General features: G+C 42.7%; 1 protein-coding gene across 1 annotated transcript in view; it reads left to right on the top strand.

Annotated features, from left to right (window-relative positions):
- Positions 1-12,660, top strand: part of TMTC3 (transmembrane O-mannosyltransferase targeting cadherins 3) — a 51,407-nt gene extending 38,747 nt beyond the window's left edge. The window contains exons 12-14 of the mRNA XM_075274501.1: positions 5,946-6,115; positions 6,551-6,777; positions 8,736-12,660. Coding sequence (XP_075130602.1) covers positions 5,946-6,115; positions 6,551-6,777; positions 8,736-9,592 — 1,254 coding nt within the window. The 3' untranslated portion in view covers positions 9,593-12,660. The remainder of the gene's footprint in view (positions 1-5,945; positions 6,116-6,550; positions 6,778-8,735) is intronic.
- Positions 12,661-25,743: the final 13,083 nt, after the last annotated feature.

Genomic DNA, 25,743 nt, shown 5'->3' with positions numbered 1-25,743 from the left:
TCCCAGTCAGACAATGGCACTGTATACCAGTATTAAAAATTGTGGGTGCACATAACCCCCATATATTCTTTGAATTCCCAGTGAGACAATGGAACTGTATAGCAGTAGCAAAAATTGTGGGTGCACGTAACCCCCATATATTCTTTGAATTCCCAGTCAGACAATGGCACTATATACCAGTAGTAAAAATTGTGGGTGCACATAACCCCAATATATTCTTTGAATTCCCAGTGAGACAATGGCACTGTATACCAGTAGTAAAAATTGTGGGTGCACATAACCCCAATATATTCTTTGAATTCCCAGTCAGACAATGGCACTGTATACCAGTATTAAAAATTGTGGGTGCACATAACCCCCATATATTCTTTGAATTCCCAGTGAGACAATGGAACTGTATAGCAGTAGCAAAAATTGTGGGTGCACGTAACCCCCATATATTCTTTGAATTCCCAGTCAGACAATGGCACTGTATACCAGTATTAAAAATTGTGGGTGCACATAACCCCCATATATTCTTTGAATTCCCAGTCAGACAATGGCACTGTATACCAGTATTAAAAATTGTGGGTGCACATAACCCCCATATATTCTTTGAATTCCCAGTGAGACAATGGCACTGTATAGCAGTAGCAAAAATTGTGGGTGCACGTCACCCCAATATATTCTTTGAATTCCCAGTCAGACAATGGCACTGTATACCAGTAGTAAAAATTGTGGGTGCACATAACCCCCATATATTCTTTGAATTCCCAGTCAGACAATGGCACTGTATACCAGTATTAAAAATTGTGGGTGCACATAACCCCCATATATTCTTTGAATTCCCAGTGAGACAATGGAACTGTATAGCAGTAGCAAAAATTGTGGGTGCACGTAACCCCCATATATTCTTTGAATTCCCAGTCAGACAATGGCACTATATACCAGTATTAAAAATTGTGGGTGCACATAACCCCCATATATTCTTTGAATTCCCAGTGAGACAATGGAACTGTATAGCAGTAGCAAAAATTGTGGGTGCACGTAGCCCCCATATATTCTTTGAATTCCCAGTCAGACAATGGCACTATATACCAGTAGTAAAAATTGTGGGTGCACATAACCCCAATATATTCTTTGAATTCCCAGTGAGACAATGGCACTGTATACCAGTAGTAAAAATTGTGGGTGCACATAACCCCAATATATTCTTTGAATTCCCAGTCAGACAATGGCACTGTATACCAGTATTAAAAATTGTGGGTGCACATAACCCCCATATATTCTTTGAATTCCCAGTCAGACAATGGCACTATATACCAGTATTAAAAATTGTGGGTGCACATAACCCCAATATATTCTTTGAATTCCCAGTCAGACAATGGCACTGTATACCAGTATTAAAAATTGTGGGTGCACATAACCCCCATATATTCTTTGAATTCCCAGTGAGACAATGGTACTGTATAGCAGTAGCAAAAATTGTGGGTGCACGTCACCCCAATATATTCTTTGAATTCCCAGTCAGACAATGGCACTGTATACCAGTAGTAAAAATTGTGGGTGCACATAACCCCCATATATTCTTTGAATTCCCAGTCAGACAATGGCACTGTATACCAGTATTAAAAATTGTGGGTGCACATAACCCCCATATATTCTTTGAATTCCCAGTGAGACAATGGAACTGTATAGCAGTAGCAAAAATTGTGGGTGCACGTAACCCCCATATATTCTTTGAATTCCCAGTCAGACAATGGCACTGTATACCAGTATTAAAAATTGTGGGTGCACATAACCCCCATATATTCTTTGAATTCCCAGTCAGACAATGGCACTATATACCAGTAGTAAAAATTGTGGGTGCACATAACCCCAATATATTCTTTGAATTCCCAGTGAGACAATGGCACTGTATACCAGTATTAAAAATTGTGGGTGCACATAACCCCCATATATTCTTTGAATTCCCAGTCAGACAATGGCACTGTATACCAGTATTAAAAATTGTGGGTGCACATAACCCCCATATATTCTTTGAATTCCCAGTGAGACAATGGAACTGTATAGCAGTATTAAAAATTGTGGGTGCACGTAACCCCCATATATTCTTTGAATTCCCAGTCAGACAATGGCACTGTATACCAGTATTAAAAATTGTGGGTGCACATAACCCCCATATATTCTTTGAATTCCCAGTGAGACAATGGAACTGTATAGCAGTAGCAAAAATTGTGGGTGCACGTAACCCCCATATATTCTTTGAATTCCCAGTCAGACAATGGCACTGTATACCAGTATTAAAAATTGTGGGTGCACATAACCCCAATATATTCTTTGAATTCCCAGTCAGACAATGGCACTATATACCAGTAGCAAAAATTGTGGGTGTATATAGCCCCAATTCTATTGCTAGGGGACTTGCAGGGTATTTCTGAGGTGAAGGTGGGGGGGCACACCGTTGGAACGGGGATTTGGGGTGTATATATGGGGTATACGGGAATACACTGTCAGTGTGTTCCATTCAGGATCCTGGGAAAGCTGGGTTGCGGCGATTGAGCCCGTCAGTGCCACGTTACACTGACAAGCTTCTCCCTGGAATTGAAGTTATATATAAGCCCAATATATTCTTTGAATTCCCAGTGAGACAATGGCACTATATGGCAGTAGCAAAAATAGTGGGTGTATATAGCCCCAATCCTATTGCTAGGGGACTTGCAGGGTATTTCTGGGGTGAAGGTGGGGGGGCACACCGTTGGAACGGGTATCGGGGGTATATATCGGGTATACGGGAATACACTGACAGTGTATTCCATTCAGGATCCTGGGAAAGCTGGGTTGCGGCGATTGAGCCCGTCAGTGCCACGTTACACTGACAAGCTTCTCCCTGGAATTTAGCTCTTATAAGAGCTGTTGGTTGTCTTCTCCTTCCTATCCTAGCCTGTCCCTGCCTACCCAGAATCTAACCCCTAGCTAACTGGACGGAAACCTCCGTCCTCGGTGAATTGCAAGCTCAGAATGACGCGAAGCTGGGCGGCGCTGTTCTTTTAAATTAGAGGTCACATGTTTTCGGCAGCCAATGGGTTTTGCCTACTTTTTTCAACGTCACCGGTGTCGTAGTTCCTGTCCCACCTACCCTGCGCTGTTATTGGAGCAAAAAAGGCGCCAGGGAATGTGGGAGGGGAATCGAGTAATGGCGCACTTTACCACGCGGTGTTCGATTCGATTCGAACATGCCGAACAGCCTAATATCCGATCGAACATGAGTTCGATAGAACACTGTTCGCTCATCTCTAATATTTACCCATATCCCTGGGACAGTCGTGTGGCTGCACCAGGGGCATTTTCTGATTATCCTGTGAAGATCTGTTTCCCCATTTCCGGAAATGGATAGTCACTACTACTCCCCCCAATCCACTCATACTTATCATCCATGGCTTCTTCCGGCAAGACAGCTTCTCCCTCTGTACTGACAGGGTCTGTGCTCTTCTCCAAGCAGTGTACGCGCACTGCTGCCAGTAGATCTCCTCTACTACTCGTCCACCTATGTACAGAAGATGTGACTCATCACTGGAGGAGAAGAGCTGACACAGTACAGGAGGGGGAGCTGCCTCAATGTTATATGGGTCGTGGGGTTGGGCTGAGTAGGTAGGGAAGGACAGGATAGCTAAAGAGACAGGGAATGGGTGTATGGGAGGGGGGAAAGATGAGGGGTTAGTAAGGAAGTTGCATTGCAGGAAGCTGAAGGATGTAAACAAAAGCAGGAGTCACCAGGAGCTCCCAGAGACACCCAGAAATCACTTCAAACATGCTAAAAAGTATATGGTTACATTTATTAACCCATTAATAGCACTAAGACACTTTAAAAAAAAAAAAACATAAAAAATTTTGTCCGGAAAACCCCTTTAATCCATGTAAACATCTACATAGGCGATACATTTATTATAGAATCAAAGGATATACACTTTCATACTGTACACTATATTTTCTATTCCGTTACAACTGTTTTAACTGGGTTAAATATGCAGGACGAACTTTAAGACTATTTATTAACCTGGATAATGGCACTTTCCATAAGCCTTTCACTGGCAGACAGCCTGATTCCTCCCTCTGACATGCATGTACAGCTATAGCATCGAGGTATATAGTCTTCACCAGCTTATATGTCTATGAACGGCCTGGAGGCTGGAGCATTTACCAGTAACTGCTCAGTGCAATATGAAGTCTCCGTTCTAACACAATGACTTGGCAAACTCTAGTTATTATGCAATTATGTGTTTTTATGAATGTCTGGTTTGTATGTGTTCGAATACTGTGTTCCCTGTGGATTCAGTGTAGCAGAAGCCTCAAAACAGGATACTTCAATCAAAGTGAAACTTTGCCCTTTATTTTCCACAAAATGGCCTTTTTTCTGTATCTTTCTAAATAACTCACCACCTCTGTCAGTTGTCTGTGGCTGACAAAATAAATGTAGAAGAGTTATAAAAAAAAAGTGCAGTTTTGAAAGCTTATCTATAGTCTGCCCTAAGCAAATGTATTACTGAATTTAAATTGTAAACTGGCTGTCCAGTGTAAGCCAGATAACCACATGCCATTAAAATATCCTTGAATTTGTTCACAATAAAAATTTCCCAATGAATGTGTAGATAAAATACCTGGTGTCCTCCACTCAGCTTCTCAGACTACTGTACATACACTTCTCTCTATACACTTTGTGTGGCCCCTCTATCGCCTCTCCTTTATGCTAAGTGGGAGGCTGCGTCTTTGGGAGTGAGCAGGATTGGCACCTGGGGTCTGGTCATGTAGGTAGCTGAGCCTACAGCATGGTAAGGCAGACTCGGGATTTTGGAGTGGGTGAATGGATTTTGCCCTGCTGTGGCAGGAAGTAGCAGGGCACCTGTCCAGGACAGTTGGGAGCTACAGCATGCCTATTCTCCATCTAGGTGACATCATGTCACATTATGTATCACTGGAAGCGATTTGGGGTGGGTCTTATATTTTAAGCCTACTCCAAAAACCTTGCAAAATCAAGCTTAGGCTTATTTTTAGGGTAGAGCGAATTTTTGGAGGAACAGGTTTGGTAGCATGTAGTTTAGGCTGCATTATGAACACTGTGAAACCAAAACCCATTGGAAAAGGTGCAAATCTGCCCCATTCTGAATTTTATTTCCACTTTCAGCACATACAGATTATTAAATGGATCCATTATTAGAACAATTTTTCCTGCAAAAAAATACACTTATATACAGCTCTGTGAATGGAGAAATGAAAAAAATATATTGCATTTTGAAGGAGTGGAGTAAAAAAGAAAAGCAAAAATGGCTACGGCTGAAAAGGGTTAAAGAGGACCTTTCATGGTTTGGGGCACAGGCAGTTCTATATACTGCTGGAAAGCTGACAGTGCGCTGAATTCAACGCAGTCAGCTTTCCCTATCTGTGCCCCGGATGAAGAGCTATCAGTCCTGGTACCGTAGCACTTTACAGTCAGAAGGGCATTTCTGACACTCTGTCAGCAACGTCCTTCTGCTGTACAGTGTGAGTGGGGAGGAACGCCCCCTCCCTCTGCTCACAGTACTTGTCCATAGACGAGTATTAACATGAGGGGAGGGGGCGTTCCTCCCCGGTCTCAGAGCACAGCGCTATTGGCGCTGCTTGTACAGAAGGACGTTCCTGACAGAGTGTCAGAAATGCCCTTCTGACTGTGAAGAGCTACGGTACCGGGACCGATAGCTCTTTACCCGGGGCACAGATCGGGAAAGCCGACAGTGCGATGAATTCAGCGCACTGTTGGCTTTCCAGCAGTATATAGAACTGCCTGTGCCCAAACCATGAAGGTCCTCTCTAAAGAATCTTATTTCTTTGCATGTACTTTCTGTTTGTAGAACTACAGAACTTTTTGCAGCTGTCCTTTTCATTTAGTAAGAATTGCCAGTAGCGACTTTGTTTCTCTTCCTCTTTATAAGGTTATTCCTGGAAAGAGATACGCTGCTCGTGTTGCACCGAATCATCTAAATGTTTACATAAATCTTGCAAACTTGATCCGGGCAAATGAGTCACGACTTGAAGAGGCTGATCAGTTATACAGACAAGCCATAAGTATGAGACCAGACTTCAAGCAAGCATACATTAGCAGGTATTGGGGTGTTTGCTTTAATCTTTACTTCTGACACTTGCATACAGCTTCATAACAGATATAAACTAATCGATCCTTAATATTGCGGGACTCTATTTTTAGGTGTTGTACAGTTTTTTGCTATTTATGTCTGCAATACAGTGAACATGTAAAGATACATCGACTCTCTACGTGAATTGAGGAATCTATCTGCTGCATTGGTGCAATCTTCAAGTGTAGTGGAAAGGAGGCCGTAGGAGGTGGGGGTAGTAGTGGATCATATAGTAGTAAAGTGGCAGCAAGGATATTGTGGGCTTGCAATTTATTTTTGGGACACGTGTACTAGGTAATATTACCATCACTATGCATGCCAATGGCATTTTATACCGAGATTTGTGTATTTTCTGTTTTTGAAACAGTTTACGAAAGTTGGCCTTTGATTTTTATTTTATATAGGGGAGAATTGCTTTTGAAAATGAATAAACCTTTAGAAGCTAAAGAAGCATATCTTAGAGCTTTGGAACTTGATGGGATGAATGCGGACTTGTGGTACAATCTTGCAATCGTTTACATTGAACTGAAGGATCCAAATGAAGCCTTGAGGAACTTTAATCAGGCACTTGAGCTGAATCGTCGGCATAAGCTCGCACTGTTTAATTCTGCTCTACTCATGCAAGAATCAGGTAGGTTTCTCCTCTGACTGTAGTTCTCAAAAGAAAAGCGTTGCGGCTGCTACCTTCATAAAGCTACCTTCATAAAGGTAGCAGCCAGATTTTATTTACTTAAAGGGATCCTATCATTGGATACCCTTTTTTTTCTGACTAACACGTAGGAATAGCCTTAAGATAGGCTAGTCTTCTCCTACCTTTAGATGTCTTCTCCGCGCCGCCGTTTGGTAGAAATCCCGGTTTTCTTCAGTATGAAAATGAGTTCTCTCGCAGCACTGGGGGCAGTTCCCTAGTGCTCAAACAGCATTGGGGGAGTCCCCAATGCTGCAAGAGAAATCTCCAGCGCTGCCTGCATCTTTGTCTGGAACGGCCTCTCTCCGCATCTTCTTCAGACACTGGGTTCAAACTCCTATGCATGTGCAATCGGCTCTGCCATCAGGCCTCGGGTAGAGCCAACTGCACATTCCCACGGTCATTTTTTTGTGGCCACTTATGCTCGTAGCCCAAAAAAATGAGCGCTGTGACCACCAGTGTGAGAGAACTAATTTGCATACCGAAGAAAACCTGGATTTCTACCGAACGGCAGCACGGAGAAGACATCCAAAGGAAGGCAAATAGCCTTTTTTTTTTTTTTTAAGGGTATTCCTATGCGTTTGTCAGAAAAAATGTCATTTTGATGATAGGATCCCTTTAATGACTTCACATACTCGACACTAGTGTGGAAAGCTGAAGGAAAAGAAAGCAAAGAGCCTCTTGTAGTCCAAACTGGTGTGTGTACCATCAGCCGTATAGTTCCCAAATGAAGCCACTTACAGCATAAGTTAGTAGACAGCTGAGACCAGTTATTTTTTTCTTCAGTTATTCTAACATACAAAAGACATCCAATAATCTACTTCATTTCTCAGACTCTGATTTTTAAAGGGGTGTTCCCTATCTCAACCTTTTCATTGTTGAAATTGGAATACCTCTCTGCCTAAGATGGCCAAAGTGGAAACGGTCAAGGAGACCGTTCACATAATGGAATACAAGTTACAAAAACAGTGTAAAACAGACCCCATGACTGTTTCCATACTTCTGGCCACCTCATGAAAGCCTGACATAAGAATACCTCTTTCAGCTACCATTTGTTTAGTAGTATATTATAAATCAACTGTAAAATTGTTATACAGTGTAATGTGGACCACAGATATCCTCTGCTCATGATCAAATTCTACATCACGTTTATTGTGGTCTTAGAGGAATGGAAAAAAAAAAGAAGCGCAGTTGCGCCTCCTGGAGATTGAGATTTTTTTGCAGGAAGGGTCTGGTGACTTGTCCTCATAAGTCCCAATGGCTTCCCTGAAATAGTAGTTCTTGTAAATGGAAATTTGTGAGGGAGTGACTTTGGTCCGGATGATGGGTCACCACCTTTGGATGTGAACAGCTTTCCAGGAGGAAATGGCTGTTTATGAAGACAAGGGAGGTACAGTTGAACCCTGATGGGGTGTAACCCAAAAATCAGCCGATGGCGCTCACAACGTCTTCAGACCACACTCAGGTAGATATACCATGCAATGTTTATTGAGAACACGTATCGAGGTTTTAGTGCACAAAGACACCACCTCTTCATCAGATCAGGTTAGCAGTTTGTCTCCACTTTTGGCCTCCACACAGTCAGTGTTTGTAGCTCAGGTTCCACCAGCAGAAGCCTGGCCTCTGATGGTGGAACCTGAGCTACAAACACTGACTGTGTGGAGGCCAAAAGTGGAGACAAACTGCTAACCTGATCTGATGAAGAGGTGTTGTCTTTGTGCACTAAAACCTCGATACGTGTTATCAATAAACATTGCATGGTATATCTACCTGAGTGTGGTCTGAAGATGTTGTGAGCGCCATTGGCTGATTTTTGGGTTACACTCTATGAGAGTTCAACCGTACCTCCCTTGACCTCACATTTATGCCATATTGTTCATTGCTTTTTTTTTTTCTTAAAGGCAATCCTAGACTACGACCAGAAGCTAAAAAAAGGCTTTTAACTTACATTGAGGAAGAGCCACATGACGCAAATGGGTATTTTAATTTGGGGATGTTGGCCATGGATGAGAAGAAGGATTTAGAAGCTGAAAAGTGGATGAAAAAAGCAATACAGTTACAGCATGGTTTCCGAAGTGCCCTTTTTAATCTGGCCCTTCTCTACTCCCAAACAGCTAGGGAATTAGATGCTTTACCAGTTTTGGAGGAGCTTCTAAGGTATTACCCCGACCATATTAAAGGCCTTATTCTGAAAGGAGACATCCTTATGAATCAGAAGAAAGACACTCAAGGAGCCAAGAAATGTTTTGAAAAAATTCTAGAAATGGATCCCAATAACGTACAGGGAAAACATAACCTTTGTGTGGTTTATTTTGAAGAGCGAGATCTTTTGAGAGCCGAGAGGTGCCTTGTAGAAACGCTGGCCTTAGCCCCTCACGAGGAGTATATTCAGCGACATCTCAGCATAGTGCGCAGTAAAATTCTGGCACTCAATGCTGCTGGGCGTACTATTCCACCAGCAGGTGGCCAGTCATTGCCCGAAGGACAGGAGAATGACATGAAAGGCAAAAAAAAAACTCCGTTTGAAAAATTGAAAGAAGAAAAAGATATACCAAAAACGAATACAGCCACAAAAAGAAAAAACAAAGAACAAGTAAAGACTAAAAGTCAACAAGAGAAAAATGGTGACAAAGTAAAGCAAAAATCCACAAAAGAAATCAAAGACATTGAAAATAAAAGAGTGGCTGCTTTGAAGCACTTAGATGAGATAGAGCGTATGCTAAGTGGAGAACAAGCTGAAAAACATCTGTCAGACTGAAATAGGGCGTGTGCGAAAACTTTATTTTTCATGTATTATACACTGCAGAGCCGTGAGCACATCTGGGTGAACATGAAAGCAAATTAAGCAAATAACTGTGTAGGTATTCAACACTACTGAACGACACTGCAGGATACCTGCTCTACTCCAAATTCACTTTTATATTATACATTATGGAAGCACGGTATACTTTTTGTATTTGATAAAAAAAATTGTTTTGTTTTTCTATACTTTTTCTCATTAATATCATCAGTTTACTAATATAAATGTACACATGAAATGTGTACGACTACGCAACGGGGCTTTACAGCAGGGCTGTCGCACTGATCTATGAACCACAGGCTTCAAGGCTATTGATATGTTTTGTTTTAAGGTGTGTTTTAACAGAATCAATTCATTTTATTATGTTCATTCTTTATTGCTTGTCTGGGATGACGATTACGTATTGAGTATTTGTGTTTAAAGCTGTTATTGCGGTCAGCAGTGACGTTATCTGACCTTAGACTCCATACACACAATGCATTTTTGTAACACAGTTGAAAAACTCATTGGAAAAAACACACATTTTTTTTCTCATGGTTTTTCATTAAAAAAAACCCTTGTCATGTAAATGAAGCTTTAAAGGGGTATTCCCAACTCGCCTGTTCACCAACCTGCTGGGTGTAAGCTCTGTTCACTTCCTGGTTCTCTGTGCGTTGGTGGGCGGGGTTTCACTTACTCTGCTCTCTCTTCATGGCAGTACATGTTTACAGTCAGTAATGAGGGACTGTTGTAAATAAATTAGCACAGTATCAGTAGAAGATGCACAATATGAAGCTGATGTAGCAGAGCTGGATTTGATAGGTGATGAGAATCCTAAACTTACATGCTACAGGACCAAGAGTCCGCTTGCAATAAACTCTGTTTTAGGTCTGTATTTACATACAGAGGTAACGGACTCCATATCTCAACAAAATTCAATTAGCAGATCTGATAACTGGAAGAGCTGGAGATAAAGAGCTCCTGAAATACAAGCTGCTCTGAGCACTCGGCTCCCCCTCCCTCCTGAGAGCAGGGAGCTACGTCACTTGTCCTGGGCGGAGAGATAAGACCATCCCCAGGTCCGTGGTTATGGAAACTCAGTGTAAACAATAAAGTGAATAATTTCAGATAGCGACCAAACAAAGCAGTTTTGCTGAAGCAATGTATTTAGGAAGTCTTGAATCCACATAAGCTAGCAGTAGATATAGGCTCCTTGAGATGGGACAACCCCTTTAAAGGGGCTCTATCAGCAAAATTATGCTAATAGAGCCCACATATGCGTGAATAGCCTTTAAAAAGGCTATTCAGGCACCGTAAATGTAATTTTAATCCCCCGTCCAGTTTTAAAATAAAAGCATAAAAACATATATGCAAATCTTACCGAACGTGCATCGGGGCGGTGATGCACGATGCCGCATCATCTTCGGGCACGCCTACCTCTTCTTTCTTCTTGGAGTGACGCCCTCTGGTCCCGTCTCTTCTGCCGGCTTCCTATTGGTCTTCTTCCAGCTTGAGGTCTTCAAATCCCTCGCCTGCGTAGTAGCGCTTCTCTCCGGAGCACTACTGCGCAGGCTCACTCGCCATTTTACTTAATGGAAGTTCGCGAGCGTGCAGTACGCTCATGTAGTTCTACGGGGACTGGCAAGTGAGCCTGCGCAGTAGTGCGGAGGGAAGTGCTACTACGCAGGCGCGGGATTTGAATACAGGGAACCAGAGGGCATCACTACAAGAAGACAGAAGAGGCAGGCGTGCCCAAAGCTGACGTCGCACCGTGCATCCCCGCCCATGGTGCGCGTTCAGGTACGATTAGCATATATGTTTTAATGCTTTTATTTAAAAATGGGACTGGGGTTTTTTATAACATTTACGGTGCCTGAATAGCCTTTTTAAAGGCTATTCACACATATGTTGGGCTCTATTAGCATGATTTTGCTGATAGAGCTTAACCAGATCACAGATAGTCAGAGTACATAGTGAGAGGCACAGTCTAGCCAGGTTCTTGTTAAAGCACAATTCTAGGCAGCTCTTGTTTTTTTAAGGATTAAACCATTATTGTCAGAGGGTGAAAACATCTCTTACTACAAATGACATTTGATGTTCCTACTTGTTGTTCCGATCATTAAGGATGTATTCAGACGTTTTGGGTGCTGTTAATAAATGCATCAGAAAACCAGTTTTTTCTGAGATGTTTTCTCATAGCACATGAGTGAGATTTGGTAAAATCTCATAGACTATGCTGCTGCTGTACCCCACAGCGAGTTAACTACCATCTCGCTGCAAGTATGTGTGACCCCTGGACCTTACCATTTATATTTCTATTGCTCTTTCTACTTCCCGCTGAACCTATCTTACCCTTGAAAACACTGTACTTATCTGTGGTACTGTAGGTTTGGATCAGGAGTTACACCTGAACTACAGATGCCTAAATACAAGCAGGATGCCCCCCATCCAAATGAGTAAAAATGAAGATGACTCATGGCCACCTCTAGTGACAGGACCTGTTGTGGCTGGATGCCGCGTGAATTAAAGTTTGATCACTAAGTAGTCTGACAGGTCAGTTTTTCGGTTTTGTTTAGTGTCTACCTTTCCAGGCAAGCAATATTAACGCCTGACTTACAAGTTCTCCTCAGACCCTTTTATTGATCAGTGAAGCAGGGCATAGCCATTTTCTTACCATTACCTAAACAGGGTCTATCACCTGTCCTGACATGTCTGTTTTAGCAAATACTTGTATTCCCTATAAATTTACATTTCTGGGGCCATTGTTTCTTATACCTTCGTGCAGTGCTGGTTCTCTGTTATTTCTCTTGACTGTTTATGAATAAATTGACAGCTGGGTGTTAACATTCCCCTTGTCAAGGAGGCGTGTCCCCCTACAGAGTCTAGCCCTCTAAGTACTAATCGAGTATAAATACACCCCCTTGGACAAGGGGCCTAATTGTCAATTAACTCCTAAATTTTTAGGAATAAAAAAGGTTCTTCAAAATTGTATTTTTGGGGACAAACAAATGCTAAACATGTCTGGAGAGCTGATTTCTATTTTTAAGTTTTGGTTTTTTTTTCTTGTGTATGATATAAAGGTAATTCTACACAGTATTTATTCATAAATAAACATTTGGAAATTCGGAAGTTTGTGTCAAGACTGACTGAGTGTGATATGGATTTTTTTTCTGTGATTTTATAAAGCTCATCCCCAGAAATAAATACTTCATGTCTTTGTTCTCTTGCTTTTCCAATTGTTTATGATGTAACGCTGTCCACTTATACTTCTTTCTTCTGCTAAATCGACTCCTAGCTTTGGCTAAAAAGATAAAAAGCACAGCAAAATCTGCAGCAGAAAGCACTCACATTCCATAAGCCTCAGTCTAAGGCTGAGTTCACACTGGGTATTTTGGTTAGAATTTTGAGGCCGTATCATCCTCAAAATCCTGACCAAAAAGACAGCTCAGCCGGTCAGTTCTTTTTTGTGGGAGTGGTTTGCTCCGGCTCCCGGAAAAAAGAACAGACATGCTCATTCTTCAAGCGGAGTCGCCTTGTGAATCCACCTGAAGACACTCTCTCCTCCAGACTAGGCCCATTCATTTGGGCCTAATTCGAAGTAGAGTGCGCGACTGGACTCGTTCCAGGCCAAAAAACCCCGTGTGAACCTGGCCTTGAGGAGGTCAGACAGATGAAGCTAAGTTCACAGAGTACCAAAACAACAGATAGGTGGATTGCTACAACAGTGGTGACGTACAAAGCCCCACTATCATGGGATTCATTAGGTGTCCGCCCTTTAACCCCATCTTGCTCTGTGTAATATTATGTCACACTGAGTGTATAGTTGACATCATAGTACACTTCCATATTGCCACAAACACAGGAGCTATATCTGCGGCATTACCTCTAGCACTCGGCTGTGTTACTTCACTTTCCCCAAAACAGCATTTAAAAGTGATCAAAGTCACATATCAAATATTAGTACCAATAAAAAGTACAACTTGTCCTGCAAATAAAGAGACTTGACCTATATCTCAATCAACAAAACTGTAGTAAAAAAAAAAGTTATAGGCATCAGAATACAGTGACCCTAGGAAAATAATTCATTTTCAAAAAGTGACGTTTTTTTTTAAAAAAAAGAACGAAGCGGTAAAACATAAGCAATAAATATGGTATCCCCATAATAGTAATGACCCACTAGACAAAGCTGTCATGTCATTTTTAATGCAGGGAGAATGCCGTAAAAACAAAATGCAAAAAATTATGTAATTGTGGGTTAAATATAGCCCCCCCCCCAAAAAAAACAAAACAAAAAAAAACCTCTTACAAAGGTTAATCAAAACATCGTATGTACCCCAAAATGTGCCAAGTGAAAGTACAACTCATCACACAAAGAATAAACCCTCACTTACGTATATCGACAAAAAATAAAAAAAAGTTACAATTTTGGAAGTCAGGGAAGGAAATATGAAAAAATAAAAGTCTGGATTACCATACAAATTACCTTGTGCCGTTAAAGGGTTAAAACTGAAAAACGGCGCTCAAAAAAAGTCGGACTTCCAGGCTTATATTGTCTGGCGATTTTAGACTCGCCTAGATGCATTCTCCTTGGAGACTTTAAAACAGATGTGAACATAGTCTTAGACAGAAGTAGGTTGATGGTGAACAGTCATTTACTCTGCACAACCATACAGATTTTAGGCCATTATAGTTGTTAGTCTAGCCAAACGTTTTAAGTTAAACCAGGTGAAGGGCGAATGGACTTTATGGAAGCCTTTTTTATAGAAAGATCGTTCATCACAATGAAAGATCCGCCGTTTATCAAACAAAAATTTCATACATGGTCAACTGGGCAATGACTGTGTGTCCTTGGTGGGCTACAATGACTGTTCATTGCTAAATTTCACTTCACAAATATTCGATGTGTGAAATCATTCATTTTCGTTATCTCCACATCTAAATTTCCTAAAAAGCTATTCTAAAATCATATGAGCGCTTTGTATCTGATGGAGGCCATCTAGAGAATTAGACAATGGGCAGGGGGGGGTGTATAATCTGGTGATTAATAAGGGCAGGTTCACATCTGCACCCGGTCTCCGCTTTGTGGGTTTCCGTCTTCTGCCCGAGAAACTGGACAGGAGATGGAAACCCGGCAGCCAGTGTCCGCCTGTGAGTGCCTTCTGGTCTCCGCAGCGAAATCATTTTTTTTTTTTAACCGGATACAAAGTCCAGCATGTCTCACTTTGTGTCCGGTTAAAAAAAAAAATGGTTTCACCGCGGAGAGGCAGAAGACGCTCACGGGCGGGTGGTTTGAAACTGACTGCCAGCTTCCATCTCCTGTCCAGTTTCTCGGGCACAAGACGGAAACCTGCAAACGAAGACCGGACGCAGATGTGAACCCACCCTTACTGACTGAACCCTCTCAACCCCAGATGTATTGTTGCTCCTTGAGCCGCAGTGACGATATATCCTATCTTGCTCAAAACGTGGCACACAGGGTTGGTGATTATAACATGGCTACCTCTTCTCAGCTCCAGGAGTATTGTCACTTGGCAAGTATTTTAGTATTTAGCTCAAGGCTCAACACACATTTGAGTACACACTCAAAAATCAAGTATAGACTACACACATGCACAACACTAGCTTATAGGCCAGTAAAAGACCCACCTGGATCCCTAGCTAGCCAGTACCTTGAGGACCTACATTACACCCCCATAACTAATGTCTAATATCTCCAACATGCACGCATAGTGCCAACTATAATGTCACACACACTATTAGTCCACCGCCCAGCCTGACGCGTTTCTGCTGTGAAGAACAGCAGGTACAACATTTAATGTCTTTTTATTAAGTTAATTACACTTAATAGCTTAAAGGTGATTTAGTAAAAACCGCAAGGTACATGCAATTAAATAACATATAGTCATAGTGATAATGAGTAAATATTCCCTTTTTGTTTTGGAAATGTCCTTGAAGTTGAACTAAAAAAGCTTCTTTTGTGGACTAACTTGGAACATTATCAAGCAGCTTTTTAACCGCTCTTCATAAATCTGGACTTCAGCAATGACTGCACAATGGGTAGATTTTATTTCCTCAATGATTTTTTGTTTATTTTTATATGTGTTTTATAATATGTTTAATATGGTAATGTCTATTTTTGTTTGGAAAATCTGTTTTGTTTTGCAACGTTTTAAGCTTTTCTGCTTAAAATAAAACAGATCAACCTGGACCCAATAATCTCTAAATTCCCTTTTTTGTGTGACGTATCCCATTTATAGATTATTTTTTAGCCATTTCAGAGTTATTATATTCCTCACATATATAACAAATGCTACATTTAAACCCCTATAGGTCCTACCTGTGTAATACACCCGAATGCAATGATACAAATAAGTCTTTGCTCACAGTAGACGCAAGGCTTTCATTTGTAATGGAGCCATGACTGATACAGTATGCCTGATTGTTTTAAATGGATACCATAGAATCCTGAGGCACATCATTAAATGGATTCTATCATTGGCTCTAGTGATTTTTATCTGAGCATATACATGCATAGCCTTTAGAAAGGCTACTCCAGACATACCTTTTGTTTGTTAATCCTCTCAGCCATTTTTGAATTGATATGCTAATTAACCAGCATAGAGCACCGGAAGTTCACTGAGCACTGCCTGCTGTGTGTAAACAGGGGAGAGGTGAGAGCCAGGGAAGGCTGATGAGTCACCATAAGCAGCAGCCTCCCCCTGTTTACACACAGCAGACTGTGCTCATTGAACTTTCAGTGCTCTGTGCTGGTTAAAGGGGCTCTATCAGCAAAATCATACTGATAGAGCCCCACATATGCGTGAATAGCCTTTAAAAAGGCTATTCAGGCACCGCTAAAGTTATATTAAACTACCCCCCAGTTTTAAAATAATACCCTAAAAAAGAATGTGATCTACTTACGCATCGTGCACGATGGGCAGGCATTCAGGGTGTGTCATCTTCTTCATCCACGCCTCCTCTTCCTCCAATGTCCTTGGGTCCCGTCTTCCTCCGGCGCTTGCGAACTGACATTGATAAAAAAAAAAATGGCCTGGGCGCCTGCGCAGTAGCCGTAGTAGAAGCAGCATGCTACTGCGCATGCGCCGTAACCCCCCATCAGTAGAGTAGGACTGCCAGGTATAGTCAAGCAGTGTACTCTATCTTAGGCAGTTCTATTATTATCCTGCTCTATTTATACATGGAAACTTGGACCCTCTGAATCAAAGGATCATAGTCTGCACATAGTGTGAATGCCACTTTAACCCAATATTTTGAATCCATCAGGTATGCATGGGTCCATGGAGATCACTGAAGGGACTCTGATAATATCTTTGTGCTGCCAGTGCTGTTTTTTCAAGGACCACATCTTGCCCACATTTATACTTTAATTTTTAGGAAAAGGCCTTACAAAGAAATTTTTTGGCGTTTCTGATAGCTGAACTTTGACTTCATATATTGCACTTTTTGTCTCCACAGTATTCAAAGCACAGCTTGGTATTTCCTGTGACAGTGGAGAATCGGTGGCCATCACCCTGGTGCTCACCCCCAACACCCTCTAGAGACCGTTTCATAGAGAGCAGTTTAACCTTGCTGTAAAAGTAACACATGAACATCAAAGCTGTCTCTACATACAGACACACTTAGTAAAACTCAAGCCTGGTTGGGATTAGTACAAGTGCTGGAATGACTTTAGAAGATGTCTAAGTGTCAGATGTTCCAGCCACATACCAGTGCCAATAGGAGTTAAATAGATTATTTCTCAAAAGACATTATGTAGATGCAACCTTCGTAAACTATCTGAACCTGTCACTGAATACCTAACTGATGATAGAATCAAAGAAAGTCTATAGGTTCACGTACAGGTAATGTATAGTAAATGAGACTTGGACTACTACAATAAATGGGCAGTATAGGTTTATGTAAATTGGATTTCATTAAAGTTGTACACACGGATTATAACATGTCTAATGTATCATGGTGTACTATAATCCTCTTTTACTACCAATATTCTTATTTTTCCATCAAGGGTTACCATGTTTTTGCATAAAAGAAAAAGGACATACTTGTTTTTGCCAGTAGATATACTGAAAACTCCAACAGAAAGCTGATAGATCTGGTAAGAAGTGATTCATTAGATTTGAGTGTGAACAGAAAACAATAACTTGGCAGCTGAAGTCGTCCTTTCTTTTGTACTTCTTAGTGTTGTGCGGTCTGTAACATTTACCTGAATGTGGGTGGGATTTCTACTGTCGGCAGCAGAAACTATGACGCAGATTTCATAGCCGTGTGCTGGAGGGAAAGTACACAGTGCCACACTTATTACTTTGTTATTGAGGCTTTTACTGACAATCCTCTGCAATACTTTAACAAACTCTTTCTTTGTGTTTTTCTTCCCAAGTATTTAATAACAAGGTGATAAAGAAATTATCCTTTTTCGTTATGGATGTAAGGAGTGATTGTGTATGCTTATTTAGTCCTTATGATTATTTTTTTTACATTAAAGAATTAATCTTATGAAGTATTCTTCTGATACCTTTAGTCACACAATGTTGTGCCCAGGCAGCCATGGATATTGAACTATTAGCTGTGAGCATGAGACCTTATTACCTACCAAGGCACATGTTATTGTGCTACTATCACAGTTGTGTCAATGCCCGACAACCATGGTACTGAATGGTGCTAGCACTACTAGGGAAACTGGGTAGGACAGCTGTCCCTAGCGCTACAACGACTGACTAGGCCCTGTCTGAGGGTGTTGTTCAGCTGTTCCTGAGCTAAGCTCAGCCCCAACAACTACTGGCTCTCTAAACACAAAGAACTAACAGCCAGGTAGGATGAGAGCTGAAAGAGGCTAGGGACTGGGAAACTAGAGACGGTCACCTCCAAGTGAAAGTATAAGTGCAGCTGCAAACAGTACAAGCTAGGGTGGAACGTACTGGAGAACTAACAGGTGCAGCACAACCACTAAACACAGGAGAGGAATTGAGGAGAGGAAGAATGGAGTAGTGAGGAAAGGGTATCACAGGACAGAGGCAAACCTGAAACCCAAAACAGAAACTCACTAATACCAAACAGTGACAAGCAGCAAGAAATGCAGGACAGGGGTTGAGTAGGAATGTATGAGGGCAAAGCAGACTCTCACACAGAACAAAACTCGCACCACTTTCAATTCAGCTCCAGAAACAGTACAACTCCAACTAAACTCTCCTTCTAGACTGGGCCAAAAATCCTAGTTGGTAACCATGAAAAACAGCGAAAACTAAAGCCAGCTGTCACCCTAATACAGACCACGGAAAGACCTGATAGGTTGACGACAATTACACACACCTGAAGCTCGCATCCACCGAGACACAAAGCAAGCTCAAGTAGACACTGTGGCAGATACCCAACCACTATCCCAACAGCTCAGTGGCCAAGAGAATCGACCAGAGAACCACAGGACACTGGCTCAAATCCCCAGACGAACACCGCTCAAAAACACACAACCATTTTATAAACAACTCAAATCCTGACAGCTAGCTGTATACATCACAAGTCAGAAATAGACTACACAGGCTGACTCTGTCCTGGGGAGCCCCCTGGACCCAGTACAGGTGGTGGGTGACAGAAGGATACTGTCCATGGTGAGCTTCATGTGGGAGAATAAATCCCACCCCATGTATGAGACCTTGACAGCACCGGAGAACCGCTGAACCTTGCTGCACACTCAGCTCTGCTGCATCAGAGATGCGTTGAACCCTGCTGCACACTCAGCTATGCTGCATCAGAGATGTAGCAGAGCTGAGTGTGCGCTGAACCCTACTGCACACTCAGCTCTGCTGCATCTCAGCAGAGCTGAGTGTGCAGCAGGGTTCAGCGCACACTCAGCTCTGCTTCATCTCCAGTGTAGCAGTGTTGAGTGCACGGCCATCACTGCTACATCTCGGCATAGGAATGCATTGGTCAGCATTGATTGGCCGAATACCATACAGAGTACAGCATTCAGCCAATCAACGCTGGTTCTGCTGGAAGAGGCGGAGTCTAAGATCGGTCCACAGCGGTTTCCATTCTGGTCCGATCTTAGACTCTGCCTCCTCACAGACGAGCCTCCGGCAGAACCAGTGTTGATTGGCTGAATGCTGTACTCTGTATGGCATTTGGCCAATCAACGCTGGTCAATGCATTCCTATGGGAAAAAGTCAGCTCGCGCATATCGCAAGCTGACAGGGATCCTGACCAGATAGAGCCCCAAAGAGCTGTGTGAATGACATTCCCACCTAAATAAAGGTAATCCCTAGCTAACCCTGCCTGTACATCTATCCCTGTCTCACAGTCGCATAGTTCACAGTCTCATATGAACCGGATATTAAATCCACTGTTTGTATAAATTGGAGGTCACTTGAATTAGCCAGCCAATTACTTTTTCCGATTTTTTTTCGATGCCTCCTTTGTCGTAGTTCCTGTCCCACCTCCCCTGCGCAGTTATTGATGCAAAAAAAGCGCCAGGGAAGGTGGGAGGGGAATTAAATTTTTATTGAGTTTGCCACCTGGTGTTCGACTCGAATCGAACATCTCGAACAGCCTGATATCTGATCAAACATGTACTCGATCGAACGCTGTTCGCTCATCTCTAGTAGTGACCCCTTCCCCTCACACCTTCTCCAATCTCTGTCGCCTGCTGTCACGATTTACCTTACTAAAATATTTAACCTCTCTCTCTCTTCTGGAATCTTCCCATCCTCCTTCAAGCATGCTGTTATAACCCTGCTGTTGAAAAAACCCTCCCTGGACCCGTCCTGTGCTTCTAACTATCGACCCGTCTCTAACCTCCCCTTCATCTCTAAAATCTTGGAACGCCTGGTCTATTCTCGTTTAATCCTCTCTGCTAACTCTCTGCTTGACCCCTTAAAATATGGTTTCCATGCTCTGCACTCTACTGAAACAGCCCTCACAAAAGTCTCCAATGATCTCCTAATGGCTAAATCTAGTGGTGACTTCTTTCTTCTTATTCTTCGGGACCTCTCTGCAGCTTTTGATACTGTTAACCATTAACTCCTCCTCACTATGCCCTGCTCAGTCGGCCTCAAGGACACTGCGCTCTCCTGGTTCTCCTCTTATCTCTCAGACCGCACTTTAGTGTATCATTTGCAGGCTCTGTTTCTTCCCCTCCTTTCCTTGCTGTTGGGGTTCCTCAGGGCTCGGGCCTAGGCCCCCTGCTTTTCTCTCTCTACACAGCCCCCATTGGACAAACCATCACCAGATTTCGCTTCCGGTACCATCTTTATGCTGATGACACCCAATTATACACATCTTCCCGTGACATCACCCCTGCACTAATACAGAACACCAGCAACTGTCTTTCTGCTGTCTCAAATATCATGTCCTCGCTCTATCTGAAACTAAATCTCTCTAAGACTGAACTACTACTGTTTCCACCATCTAACAGATCTGTCCCTGATATATCCATTGCGGTCTCAGGTCTTACTATAACTCCTAGGCAGTATGCCCGCTGCCTCGGGGTCATGTTTGACGCAGACTTTTCCTTCACTCCCCATATTGAAGCACTTGCACGCTCATATCACCTCCACCTCAAAAACATCTCCAGAATACACCCTTTCCTTACCAGAGATACATTAAAGACACTTATTGTCTCTCTGATTCATTCTCACCTTGACTACTGTAACTCCTTACTAATCGGTCTTCCCCTTACTAAACTATCCCCTCTACAATCTATTCTGAATGCAGCGGCCAGGCTCATCTATCAGTCTAGACGCTACAGCGATGCCTCTGGTCTGTGCCAGTTGCTACATTGGCTGCCTATTCAATATAGAATAAAATATAAAGTTATCACCCTCATCCACAAGACTCTCCATAATGCTGCACCTCCATACATATCCTCCCTCTTCTCTGTCTACCGCCCAATCCGTTCACTCAATGACCTAACACTTACATCCTCTATTATCAGAACCTCCCACGCGCGTATACAAGACTTCTCCCGAGCTGCACCACTTCTCTGGAATGCTCTACCCCGGACAATCAGATTAACTCCCAATTTCTACATCTTCAATCGCAAATTAAAGACACATCTTTTCAGACAGGCCTATCACAATTCTTAATGTAAACCCTTCCGTACCATCATTAGAATCCCCAAAATTTAACCCTCCTCTATTCCAGCTCCCACATTACCCCACATCATATGATGCCATTTCAGGCTAACTCTATATGTCCAGGCAACATCCACATGTTAAAGGACACGACTGGTGACGGCTCAAAGTTTTATGTTTGTGTAATGACAATCACCTCTATTACAAAATTGTCTGACCACTGTATAAGCAATGCCGCCCCTGCTACCTCTTGTGTCACCCCCTCTACCTCATAGATTGTAAGCTCTTGCGAGCAGAGCCCTCAGTCCCATTGTGTGAAACGACTTTTCTTGTAATGTATCTTTCTGTCTGTATTTGAAACCTACTAATTGTACAGCGCTGCGGAATATGTTGGCGCTATATAAATAAAATGTATTATTAATTATTATTATTATTGTAGGAAGCAGTCATACTAAAGGACTGTTCATATCAATACCTCTGGTAAGCACCGGATTTTGTACTTGCGTATTCAAAAAATCCAGCGAATGCCTGATATAGTAGGTTGACACATACTGGTATATACGGTTTTAAGGGAGTTGTGACAATCACAATCCCCTAAGGTGAGCACTATTTTGTTGTTTGCTAAGTGCATATCTATGGTAATGCACTAGGTGCCTTCACGGTGCTGTCTTTTTCTTTTGGTTTACAGGATAATATATGGAACTTGTATGTCTCCATGCCCAATTGTATTTCATCTAGTATCCAGAGTAGAGATGGCACAACAGAGTACTAGAGCCTTCTTTCAATAGACATATCCTTTTGCTCTAATATTATATAATCACTTATATCATTGTTATTACATTCACACATAGAAAGTTTCATTGGATCCTAACACTTTCTTGACATTTTCCACTCTAAATCTAAAGACGGTTTCATTACAGCATCTTGATAATTTCACAAACCTCTTCCAATAAATAAATGGCTTACAATGAGGGAAAAGTACAAAAGAGGAAGCAACTGTTATAAATACTTTCAGAATGAGTAAAAGAGGTTGGAGAGAGAGACCCATCTTTTGTTTTTAATATAAACACTGTTCCAATGACTTCTCATGGAACAATACAAGCATTTTATCTGCCCACTGAATGTTTATAAGGAAAAAAGTGCATTGGGAATATGAGAAATTGGTCCAATTTATTTTTCCAAGACTAAAGTGAACAAGCCTTTTTTTAATTTGGAAGATGAGGTTGACCTTTCAATGAGCTGAAAACTTGCTACACAGATCGAAAGCTTAAATGGTTTTGATCTGCTACTTAATATTGTTATCAAAAGAAGTACATTCCAGATGCACAAGAGAGAGTCATTCTGTGGGATCCATCCATGCAAACTCAACCGTTCAGGGATAGCTAAAGCAGATACATTGTGCTGGTGGCAGGGCCGGCTCCAGGTTTTTATGGGCCCTTGGGCGACAGAGCCTCAGTGGGCCCCCTTGTAAAGGAGGTGGGGGAGTCGAGACACTGTGCGTTGCAGATGAAGCGAGTGACGTCATGCAGGAGTGTGGCGTCACCAACGCCATACCTCCCAATCTTTTAAAGAGTAGAAAGAGGGGCAAAATGTGCGGCGCGCTCTGCGCGCCGCGGCAAATTTAGTTCCACCCACTTTTATGTTGATTCCACCCATTCTCATTCATTTATTATGTGCTCCCACACAGTATAATCCTCCTACAGTCACCCGTAAATTATATGCCCCCTCCATCTCTCCCCCAGTTTCATATACACCCTTCCTCTGTCCCCAGTTTCATGTCCCCCCTCCATCTCTGTCCCCAGTTTCATCACGTTCTCCCCCTTCATCTGCCCACAGTTTAATGTCCCCCGTCTCTGCCCCAGTGTCATGCCGTTCCCCCCCCCTCCCCTTCATTTGCCCCTTCAGTTTCATTGGGCCCCCTCCATCTCTGTCCCCAGTTTCATGCCGTTCTCTCCCCACCCCCTTCCCCAGTGTCATGCCGTTCCCCCCCTCCCCTTCATTTGCCCCTTCAGTTTCATTGGGCCCCCTCCATCTCTGTCCCCAGTTCCATGCCGTTCTCTCCCCACCCCCTCCATCTGCCCCAGTGTCATGCTGTTCTCCCCCCCTCCATCTGCCCCAGTGTCATGCTGTTCTCCCCCCCTCCATCTGCCCCAGTGTCATGCTGTTCTCCCCCCCCTCCATCTGCCCCAGTGTCATGCTGTTCCCCCCTCCCCTTCATTTGCCCCCCAGTTTCTTTGGGCCCCCTCCATCTCTGTCCCCAGTTTCATGCCGTTCTCTCCCCACCCCATTCATCTTCCCCAGTGTCATGCCGTTCCCCCCCTCCCCTTCATTTGCCCCCCAGTTTCATGGGGCCCTTCATTATGTTTCACCTTAATATGTAATGTAATACAAAACAAACACTTACATCACTCACCTTCCCTCGTTCCCCCGACGCTCCTCTCTCTCTCCCTCCAATCACATACGCGATGCAGGAGCTGTGAGATCAGCTCCTGTTTAGCTCCGGCCCGGCTTGCGTGTGTAAGCGTGATGACGTCATCGCGCCTACACACGCAAGCCGGGGCCGGAGCTTTAAAGCAGGAGCTGATCTCACAGCTCCTGCATCGCGTATGTATTTCAGCTCATCGGCGGACGGACGCCGATGAGCTGAAATTGTGACAGGCAAGTGCCGGGGGGCCCCCAGAGGCTCTGTGGGCCCCGGCACTTGCCCGACTATGCCGTGCGCTGACGCCGGCCCTGGCTGGTGGCGCCATTTTTCAATCATCGTCCATTTCTGACAAAGCCCATTTATTTATAAGTACGGTAATCTACTAGATGGTCAATTATTATTTGTAGTATATGTACAAGTACTATTTAGGACAGTAATAATAAATCACACCTCTGTGCCTTTGCTTGAGCAGCAGCTTGACAAAGGGTCTTTGTAGCCGACACATTGTATGGTTAACCTTCAGCACATTGTATCCAAGGGCTAGTATATCCAAAATCAATAGTTTTTCAGCACAGGGGTATACTCAAGTGAAAATAAAACGTAGCTTTTAATAAATATGATTAAAAACGAAATTTCTGTGTATCTCGTCACTGCTATTGAGTTACAGTGTTAACAACAAGTATTGCAACGCCAGATTATATACTAATCCCTATGAAACAGTTAGTCTGTATCGTACTAGATGAAGGGAGTAAACGTGAGAGCCTCATTGAGTCCATAAGGACTCATGCTGTTAAATCTAAAAATCCACTGCGTTTCTCTCCGCAGTATGAGGTTCTCCCAATCCCCTCTCCTGGTGGATTTTTTGACACGTTCAATAGCCTGGAACCTTAAACAAAAAACATCACCTCCGTGTGCCTCTCTAATATGCGATGCCACCGGTGTCTCTGTCCCTCTTTCCACATCCCCCACATGTTCGAGGATGCGTCTCCTGAATTGGCGTTTAGTTTTGCCAACATAGTTCATATTACACGGGCATGAGATAACATAAATAACCCCTTCCGTCCGGCAATTCACGAAATCGTGTATCATGAACTTTTTATTTACCGCAAAGGTCATCACCTCCTGTCCCCTCTTAATATACCCACAGGCACGGCATGACCCACATTTAAAGGTCCCTTTCGGGCGTCCAGAGCTAAGCCAATTCTCATTTGCTATTGGCTCCAGGTGACTGTGTGTAATCCTGTCACCAATATTCCTACCCTGTCTAAAGGTTACTGAGGGAGCTGCAGAAATAACTTCCCTAATATCTTCAGCACATTCAACAAGTCTAGGTAATTTTCCCCCTTGGTAATGAAAAAAATAAACACATAATTGATATCCCCACATCCATTACAACCTCTAAAATTAAAATTAATGAATTATTTATTCTACAAAAACATTAAAATTCAGATCCCAGAATTGAGGTTTAGTGAACATTTCACACCTCGAAAACAAAAAAAAATTGCAAAAAAACATCATTTCTTATGCAGGCTGCATATACCAGCCTGCAAAAGAAAGTGAATGCAGACCGGCCGGGGAGATTTTACAAGGCTCCCGACTGTCATGGAAACATAACGTTGAAC

Source organism: Leptodactylus fuscus, chromosome 5, assembly GCF_031893055.1.
Source record: "Leptodactylus fuscus isolate aLepFus1 chromosome 5, aLepFus1.hap2, whole genome shotgun sequence".
NCBI classification, from domain to species: Eukaryota; Metazoa; Chordata; class Amphibia; order Anura; family Leptodactylidae; genus Leptodactylus; species Leptodactylus fuscus.
This window is presented reverse-complemented; position numbering and strand designations above follow the sequence as displayed.